The 10,247-nt window shown below is 39.2% G+C and overlaps 1 protein-coding gene across 1 annotated transcript in view; it reads left to right on the top strand.

Annotated features, from left to right (window-relative positions):
- The window catches only part of LOC107750356 (catenin alpha-1), a 108,537-nt gene extending 100,603 nt beyond the window's left edge, over positions 1 to 7,934 (top strand). Inside the window, exons 17-18 of the mRNA XM_016565709.1 lie at positions 4,882 to 5,016; positions 5,876 to 7,934. Of these exons, the coding sequence (XP_016421195.1) occupies positions 4,882 to 5,016; positions 5,876 to 6,166 (426 nt within the window). The 3' untranslated portion in view covers positions 6,167 to 7,934. The remainder of the gene's footprint in view (positions 1 to 4,881; positions 5,017 to 5,875) is intronic.
- Positions 7,935 to 10,247: the final 2,313 nt, after the last annotated feature.

The raw sequence follows: 10,247 nt of genomic DNA, 5'->3' as shown, positions 1-10,247 counted from the left end.
AGGGCTGCTCTATATTAAAATGCTTCTATGTCAGTGAATACAGGAAACTGGCATTTCTCCTCCCTGATGTGTTGAGAAAGGTCAGAACCCTGCTCATGCTGTTCTACTGCCGCCGCCCATTTAGAATGGAATTCAGCAGGCCAGATGACATTTTCTATGATGCGGCCTGACCTTCCTACTCACTTTTATAGCAGGATATTTTTAACGTTGAGGTGTGAAATCCGTTATATTTTCCAACACCTGCATTCTCTTCTGCTCATCAGTCCCGATAATGACTGCCCCCTTGTTTTTATTGTTTTGGATGGTTTTCTCAGGGTATAGTTCTGTTTTTTTTTTATTGAACTATGTTGCAGCCTCCATGCCAGAGGACAACATGGTATTTACACAATAATGTACACATTTGCAGAGAGAGAGCGAGAGAAAACAGTGTTTTTTTTTTTTGAGCATTGCCATTTTCATGAATATGCAGAGTGGAAGTTGCTCACTATAGCAGTTACAGATTATACTTAAAGACATAGTTCAACCAAAAATAGCCTACTTGTTGCTTTAAACCCGTTTAAATCTGTGAAACGTTAACCTCCATTTAGATCCAATTTTCAAAGATTCTATGAGATAAACAGTCAAAGGCAAATATGTTTTTTTAAGGTAGCTGTATTGTTGTTTTAACACTTGGCATCTTTCCCAGCTTCATAAATTCTGTCGTATGTATTTGAGTTTATCTAGGTCAGTTCAGTAGCATTAGTCCACCTCTTTCTGATGCATGTGATAGAAACATAATGGCAACACCTTTTCTATCACCTTGTGTAACTAAGGTGCTAAAAGTGCCTCGTTTTAACACTTAATTAAAGACTCATTGTCATCTTAGAAAAGCAGCGCACTTTACTTTTGAAAACCACATGCATTATTAGCCGGCATATACGAGCAAAAGATTTTTCTTTCACTGATTCCTGTAAAAAGGAAAACCAAAAGTCCTCTAAGAACTTGTAAAACGTGTATTTCTTAGTGTATTTTAATTGTTCTTCGGTCTCTTTAAAGTACTTTTTTTTTTTTTTTACAAATAATTGCCAAGAAACGCCTGCTGCACAGAATCCAAAGTCCACGACCAGGCAAGGTAATATCCTTTAAGTGCGTGCATGTACATTACTTAAAAGGTTGAAGTGGGGCTGAAGTTGAACGTAAGGTTACACTATGTACTCTAGGGTTATATGAGTTTCCTAAGGAGAACACTCTTCTCAGAAGTTGCTTATTTTTAATGGAGTGATGGGTAAATGCAGAATAAGCTCTTGGTCCGGCCTGATAAGGGACTTACTGGACACTGCACTTCTCCAAAAAAAATAAATAAATAAAAATGCTGTTTTAGCGCATCCCTTCACCACAAAGTGCCCCCCAAATCAACCGCATCAGCAGAACCACATGTGATCTGCATGCGTCCCTTGCAGGTGGAGGAAGAAAATGTTTGAGGATAGCAGGGAGGACTTTTGTTTGACATGTGCATCATGTATTCACATGCGTCTAGGTCAAGGCAGGCAGGCAGGCTGCATTTCCTGTTCAACTTGGATGAATTCAGCAGCTGAGCATGCACAAGTGATGCTTTCAAAGGGCCAATTCGAGCTGTCTCAAACAGGAGTCGAGTCTCTAATTGGTATGCTTAGCAGGTTTCATTTTAGCAGGGCTCTGTTCTGATTCACCACCGCTGTCCTCTCTCTCTCTCTCACCCTCTCCATTTCTCCACCTCGTTCTGCTGTTTGTCTGACTTCCTCTGCAGTAAGCTCTCTAGCTCTAGGGAAGAAAAGCAGCTTGGTGATTGATAAAAATTTGGAGCTTTATTAATGACTGGTGGAATAGTAAAGTAGACGAGAGGCGGCACTCTGGCTTTCTGTGCTCGAATAAGGACACTGCTGTGCCCCTGCTGGCTCTTTATGATGAGCTAGAGAGAGGGAGAAGTTCTGCCCAGACATGCCCAGACATCCTGACTTCCCGCTGGGGAGTGATGATGTGCCCAGCTGGATAATCTTTACTACAAATCCCAGAATGCTTTGAGCCAGCTGGAGTGGAAACCGGGAATGCCAAAGCAGTCAGAGCTACACCGCTGAATATTCCAGCAGTGCTGCTGGGGCTCACAGCATAGCCAGACTTGTTGCTGGATCAACACGCCAGATGTTGGGGTGAGAAGCCTTTAAAGGCAAGAAAATTCTTGCTTTGTGTTGCTGTGAATGTAATCCTCTCCTCCAACCCTTGGCACAAATGCTTTTACAGTATCCTGCAGTCATAGAGTCAGCAAATACTGTAATACTGTAGGGAAAGTAGACGCAGAGCAGAGTTTATTCCTTGGGCCAATAAAGTGCCTATTTATAGCATATTAAAGCAGGAAGTGTGCACCTAAAAATGAAAATGTATGTAATGTAAGTAAATATTTGCATTTTAATTTCATTTCTTGTTAATGTTCATTTATATACACAATTATACACACAATTTGGAAACAAGTAGTTTTAAATTCCATGTTGTGGCTGTAGTAGCATGTAAATCTTACACTTTAACAAGCAAAACTTCAGGGAAAATACTGTGATCAAATGGCAGCTAATTCTCACGCTGTCTTGAAAGACGAGCAGCCTGTTGCCCTCTTCATCACTATCTTCCTGTTTCTCACCAGTTCTTTCTTGGTATCCCGCTCTCTTTTCACCCATTTGTCTCCCATCTCCCTTTGTCTCCCTGTCGCTCTGTCTTGTTTCTAACAGCCTTTGCCTGTCTATCTGCCCTTCTCTCTCAGTGGGGTGTATAGACAGAATGATGATTATTAAAGTATGGTGAAGATGGCCTGACTCAGACTCTGTGTTCCGCTGTATCTCCAGTTGAATCTCCCATAGGCACATCTCTGCAAGTTTGGCTTTATATTCCACCCTTGTATTTTGAGTTGCTAGCTTCAAACATTAAAATGGATGGATACCGAGAGCTCATTTAGCAAAATGCACACAGAGCTTTTTGAAACATACTTGCTTGAATATGGAGTCACTCTTGTTTAGTCTTCCTCAGTCTTTTTAATTGAGGTATTTCAAAGAATTTTTAGGTATTATAATCTGTATTTATTACATAGACATGGAAGACCATCTCGTTTTAATTTCTCTTTCATACAGGCATCATTTTGTCATGGGAACTTCACATTTTCTAGGTTGTCTTGCCCCATTTTTATACATTATGGCTAACTAAGCACTATTTTAACTTGGCTGAATATTGAGGTCTTAAATTGTGTGCACCAGAATTTTACATAAAATCGTAATTGGTGCATTTTGCGTGGCAGAATTATGCATATGACATCTGTGAGTGTCTTTCCAGCCCTAAGCAGCTCAAGTATGCATCTGCAGTCTAGCTGTTGTTTAAAATAATGGAAATTTGACATTTTCCCAAATGCTTTATGGCATTTGGGGCAGAGTTATTGAGATGTAGGCATTGTTGGGAAGCTGGCTTGGTGTAATTATGTGCAGGCACCCTCAAGTCCTGCTTGTTCAGAGCATTTCAATGCAAAGATGTGGGGCCAGACTCTTTGAACATTATAACTGTCAAGAAACTATTGTTACCTTGGAGACTGGTGAAACATCGTGAGGTATTGATATCGGATGGTCAAACTATGGGGAAAAATAAGTACTGTGCTTTTTACTGCACAAACGACTGGTAAATGGAGCTAGTGAATGTTCAGTCGGTTGGCAGCACTGCAGTGCAAGGCTTTTTGTTTTACACATATAGGAATGTCTAGGAACTAGTTAACTAATTGATTAGTGAGAATGACTAATTTATTTTTTTTATTGATATCGGATGGTCAAACTATGGGGAAAAATAAGTACTGTGCTTTTTACTGCACAAACGACTGGTAAATGGAGCTAGTGAATGTTCAGTCGGTTGGCAGCACTGCAGTGCAGGCTTTTTGTTTTACACATATAGGAATGTCTAGGAACTAGTCGACTAATTGATTAGTGAGAATGACTAATTTATTTTTTTAGCAGCCGAGGTGCTTTGTCAGCACGCTAAAGATGTTGAATTTGCATCTTTCCCTTCAGTGTGCTTTGAGCTTTTGCATGCTAAAAAGATTTGCAGTAACTGTCAACAAACTAAATCCCAAGAAGTTGTCTTCAGATTTACCCACTGCAACTGCTTCAATCAAATGAGCACTTCAACAAGTTTGAAGAAAATTGCTAGTTTTGTGCCATGAAATAAAGCCACTTAATTATATAGGGTGCCATTAACAACTCTGTCTTGGTGTTCCAGCTCTTTACCACTTAGCATCAAATTTTCACCCTGAATACATATCTGTGCAAATACCTAAATTAGTAAATGTTGCAGTTGAGAATTGGTAATAAGCTAGCTGTTGATGCGAGATCAACTGTTGGATGAGAAATGTGCAAATTGTGACTCTTGAACTGTTGTTGTGTTTATACTTCAAAAATATTCCTTAAGAGCAAGCACATAGAGGGCTGTTTTCTTCTGATGGATGTGCAAGGATTTAGTTTTTCTTCTAGTAAAATCATAAGGACAGTTTGGCTGTGAGCCCTCGGTGGGCCTGATCACCTGCCACGATGGGGAACCGAGTGAATTTGACTAGCACATGCAGCTGGACAGGTGACTGTGGAGCGGTTGGGTATCTGCAGGCAACAGTCAAAGATCCTCAAAACAACCAGTGTGTTGAACGTGCTTTTCACTTTAGATATCAGTCGAAGTATTTCTGTACAGATGCTTGTCTGACTCACCATCCGTCTCGACGTGTTTTCATGTCAGGTTTATTAAATGGTGCATCTGTATCATTAGGCCCACACAGAGTCTACACCTCAAAGCGCCACGAATGAATCTTCTCTCTCTCTCTCTCTCTCTCTCTCTCTCTCTCTCTCTCTGTAGTGTCCAGATTCAGCGTGCAAGCAGGATCTGTTGGCCTATCTGCAGCGTATAGCCCTGTACTGTCACCAGCTCAATATCTGCAGTAAAGTCAAAGCAGAGGTGCAGAATCTGGGCGGAGAGCTCGTGGTGTCTGGGGTAAGTCCTCATTTACTGAGAGGGAGAAAAGGACAGACAGACTTGTGCCTCTGTGGTGAAAAACCTAATTATCTGAAGCAAAATAAAATTACTGTTATTTTCTCCCATCCGTACCTCTATGACAAGAACAACACATGCTGCTAAGCTAATTTATTTTCCTGTTTTTGTTTTACAGCTCAATAGTATTTCCAGCTTGCCTATTCCCAGCCTTTATTTGAAACTAAGTTGCTATTTGTTTAATTTTAGTAATATTAATTACTTTGATGCATCAATAGGGGTTTGTATTTAGACTGTCTTTGATTGTCAAAATCTTTGCCCAGTAAAAGCAAATGTTGTTTTTGAAGTGTTTTACCTGCAAATATGTCCTTTAATTTGCAACCAGATATTTTGATAAATATTGGTAAATTAATCAGAATAGCTGGATGATATTAAGCTGATATTAAATAGAATAGCTGATATTAAAGGTCATAAATGTGGGGTTAAATAAAGGGTTTCTGCAGTCTTTGAAAACTTGAAAAATGTAAAGTTGTGGAAATCAATAAAATCTTTCAAAATTGTGTAATGAATATAAATTATAAAGATGAAAATATTTAAGAGCTTGTGTAGAGTAGAACATACCTGCGACTAGAAAATTGAAGACATTTGCAGGTTATTAATTATAATCATTTAAACCTATTTGTTCAGAAGATTAGTGTCCGATATACAAGCTGAATCTGTCTGTCATCTCCATCAAATTCTATAAAAGAGAAATCCATATCCAATAATCATAAATGACTAAAAGTGTCATGGAAATGCTAATTCACTGTAGAAAGTGTGGGAACTCCTCTAAAGGTCTTTGCAATTTCCCCTCAACTTGCAGGTGGATAGCGCTATGTCTCTGATTCAGGCGGCCAAGAATCTGATGAATTCTGTGGTGTCCACCGTGAAGGCCTCTTACGTGGCCTCCACCAAGTACCAGAAGTCTCAAGGAATGCAAAACCTCAACATGCCCGCCATCTCCTGGAGGATGAAAGCTCCCGAGAAAAAGCCGCTGGTCAAACGCGAGAAGCAAGATGACGGTCAGACCAACAAAGTGAAGCGGTCCTCTCAAAAGAAGCACATCAACCCTGTGCAGGCCCTGAGCGAGTTCAAAGCAATGGATAGTATTTAAGCGGCCTTTACCGCATTTCAGTAGATTATGCTTCAGAAGTAAATTGAGCCTTAAAATCAGTCAGACTTAGCGAGTACACATTTAAACGCATTCCTGTACCTTAGTCACCAATATGCCTTTTTCCATAAGCAGTGGCTGAGTGCACTAAGGTCTATATAGCAAAAGTTATATTTTTACACACGAATGCATTAATCTGCTCAATCTTTACACAAGATTTCTTCCTGAGGACAGGTAGGGGCATACATTAAATTTTGGGCATTCCCTCACAGTTTATATGTACGCTTCCTTCTTTTCTAGATGACTATTGTGTATTTTTAAAAACATTTAAGTGTATTTTACAAGAAGACTTTTATATATTTCACACTAAGGGCTTTGATATTGCCCACTACTGTCTGATTTTTGTTTTTCCTTCCATTCTTCATGCCTATGCAAACTCACTGTAACACTTGCAATACTTGTTTTGGTATGAAACTATAAAAGAAAAACAGACTTTGATTTAGTGTCAGTCTCAAGACCAAAGTCTTTGTATTTTGCTGTGCCTAATAAACTTTTTGATAACTCTTTTGTTTTATCCTTTGATTAACTGTAAAATAGACTTAAGTTTGGTGAATATTAATGCTTTCTATCTTTAAGAGAAATAATGCTGCATGGAAAATAGTGAATTGATGTGAAACTCGAGAAACAAAGCCAAACTAGTTGCTTGTCGCAGTCACTAGAGTTGCCTGAAAAGAGAACAATCTCAATAATGCCCTCAGTAATCTCAACGAGCAGCGGGGCAAAGCTAAATGCGAGTGAGAGGCTGAGAGCGAGCGAGTTCAATCTTCAGCCCTGTATTTAAATTCAGAAGACTGGCCTTAGGCCTCTCTTCTCGTACTCCTTCCCATCCTCCCACCCCTCCATGACTCAGACACTGATTAAATGAATCAACACACCTCTTATTCGGAGGAGTGGAGAACTCTTGGGCTAAATGGCTGTGTATGGACTGGGCCAGATGTACGTCAGCCACTGAGCACCGCCAATGATAAATGGGATCAAGCACCCGAAGGAGCTTCCAAATCACAGCGATCGATATTCCTCATAAGACCTTGTTAGTTAATGAGTTCATCATTATCTGCTGAATATATCTTTAGGTAGGAAAACATCTCTCAGTGCTGCTGCGTTCATGTTAATTAGGTTTCGCTTTTAATAGATTGATTGTGAAAGTGCAGGATGATGCTTGATTCATTGCGAGAAGCGAATGACCTCAAATGAAGTTGCTCAAAGATTTGAATGGTCAACAGGGAAAAATCTTTTCACATTAGTCAGAGCAGTGGGTGGTAAAGTGTTGCTTTTTGAGCGGCGTTCTAGCCATGCATACACATTTCTATTACACATGCATGTGTGATGATGACTTTGAAGTAGCCTTACGCCACTTCCAGCCTGATCCCGGCGGAAGCGCATTTACTTGTTTCTGCATTCATAAACAACGGTGTGTTGGGTCACCGGAGGTTACGTGACAGATGGCTTGAGGGATGTTTTTGATTCGGTTTGTGTGTTTAGTGCAACTTAATTGCAAGTCAGAGGTTCCTGTGGATTTAGTACTGGTTTGGGATTTGTTTTTTTTTGTTTTTTTTTCCTGGAAATGACTGTAGTGAATAGTAGTTTGCTACAGGAGTGTTATTTTTTTGTTGTTGCTGTTGTTTTGATGTTATGTAAAGCTTTGGGAGTTCACTGCTGATTGCTGTTTTACACATTTGCGTTCTTGGTTAAAATAAAAATAAAATGAAAACACCTAAACGCATTGTCTTTTGTTACCAAATAGAAATTTGTTGTGGAGGTGTGAGAAAAAGCGAGGTCAGTTTGACATCAAGAGGGAATACACCAAATTAGATTTACAAAAGAACCATCCTCTCTCAAAGTCATATTGGTCAACGCATGATTGTCAAAATGCGTGACTGCACATAAAAATATGCAACTTTGGTTACATGCAACTTATTTCCTTTTCTACACACCATGTTTTATGAGCTTTTATGAGGGGGACGACACCTCAGTTTTATTCCAAAACTGAGCAAAATATGTAATTTGGTGCAGTTTCAGTAAGTGTATATTTTGAAATATTACTAACAAAAAGTCTTAATTTCAGGTCCACGACCTTAAGGTGGACATTTTTCAGATTATACTAAAAGGTTTTTTTTCTTGCTGAAAAGGTCAGACAAAAGAAAGCATGTAATACAGCAGGTTTTTCAGCAAAGTTTTTGTTGATTATTTATAGGCCTTAGAAAGTAGACCATCAAATATGATACAGCCTTTATAGGGTTAATGCACAACATTTAGACTTTACAGTAAGGTTCAAGTTGTTAAATGCATTATGTATTATGAACTAACAAAAACAACACTTACAGCATTTATGAATCTATCTAGGCTAATATACTCTAACATTGCAAGTTAATTAACTTCACGCATGGAACATGAATGATGAGCAATAGCATTTATAATTTTTTAAACCTAGATTAATGCTGAAACAAATCTTGTTTATAGTTGGTGATACCTTATGCATTCATTAAGTGTTGCTGAAACACTTTCTATAAAGCTGCTTTGAAATGATTTGCAAGTTGAATCCACTGCTTCTAAAAATGAACATTTAGATTAATATATTTATTAAAACTATAAATATAAATGACACCATCTGTGGATTTGCAGCATTCTGACATTGCACAGATCTAGTGTGTACGTGTCTTTAGGCAAACTGATTCCCTTCTGCGAAATGCCCAAATGAGCTTACTGCGATAATGTGGTGAAACGGCTTCATATTTCTAATATAACTCGAGCCTGCGCTTTTACAGTATGTTAAATTTTGATTAATGACATCTGTTAACACAACTGAAGGTGATCTATATCAAAAGCCTCTATGGCTTTTTTAAGTACGACCATTTGCATTCTCTTGCCATTGTTTAAAATATGCTGTCAGCCATCCAGCCAGTCAGTCGCAGGTTATCAAACACTTCCCGAATTAACGTCTGAAGAATATTTCATCATAATTGACATGACTCCGAGACCCGCAAGTGAGAAATACTTATTTTCTCCGAGCGATTATTCAAATCAAACTGCTCCTTGTTTTCGATGGCCGTCAAGCATTGCCATGCACCATATTTTACATGGAATGTCTAGTGTTATGCCACATACATGTTCAAAATTGTTATCTTGTTTTGTTTAGCCAACAAATCCGCTTTACATTCGCACAGCTCATCCATAATGTCACGTTTCTGATATTTAATTCTAGTGAGGAAAAGTGTTGAGTGTCAAAGCTCTTAGCCATGTAATGCACCTTTTCCTCAACACAGAGATTTTCAGATATGGAGTGATGTCCTCTCGCCCCCTGTTTCTTTCTCACATTACTCATACTGTCTGTGGTTGACCTTTCCCTCCAGACATTACGGTTCTCCAAATAGGAAATGTACTACAGTGAGGGAGGCGGAGTGGACAAGCTCTGTACAAGTTCACCGCTGAGACAAAGTGCTTTTACACAGGGTCTCGCTGCTGAAGCAGAGCACGAAACCTTGAGTTGAAGACGAACTCGTTCAGTGCCAACTTGAAGACGTCTGTTAGGGAAGCTCAATTGTGTGAATTAATCACGAGTAGGATTGTATAATTTGTTGTTTGTCACAAGATGTAACTGCTAATTGCTTGAGAAGCACAAAATAAACTTAAGGAAGTTGATTTCCGATGTTCCATTGTTCGGTTTTCTCACGGCTTCTTAACACCTTCCTCTTCTCTCCACATTTTAGCAGCCCACATGCTCGCATTCTGTCAGGCTTCAGCTGTCAGCTTTTATTTGGAGTATTTGATTCGAGATTCATTATAATTGCTGCATCTGTCAAGCATGTGCAGTGGGTTTGACCCGACCTGATTTCCCTCCAGTCCTTCAAACAATGGGCACCCTCAAATATCTCCTCCTGTTGTTGGAAGGTCATCTGGGTGTTTCATGCATGCTGTTTGATGCCGAAAAACCTCTCCAGTTTTAACAGGGGTGCATCATTTGGAAATCTAGCTAAGGTCAACTTTACCTACTGCTGGTTTTTTGACAAGCGAGGTTTTTTTTTTT

The sequence above is a fragment of the Sinocyclocheilus rhinocerous genome, unplaced genomic scaffold (genome assembly GCF_001515625.1).
Source record: "Sinocyclocheilus rhinocerous isolate Xijiao unplaced genomic scaffold, SAMN03320098_v1.1 scaffold1053, whole genome shotgun sequence".
Taxonomy (NCBI): Eukaryota; Metazoa; Chordata; class Actinopteri; order Cypriniformes; family Cyprinidae; genus Sinocyclocheilus; species Sinocyclocheilus rhinocerous.
The sequence above is the reverse complement of the archived record's forward strand: the minus strand, read 5'-3'. Positions and strand labels throughout refer to the sequence as shown.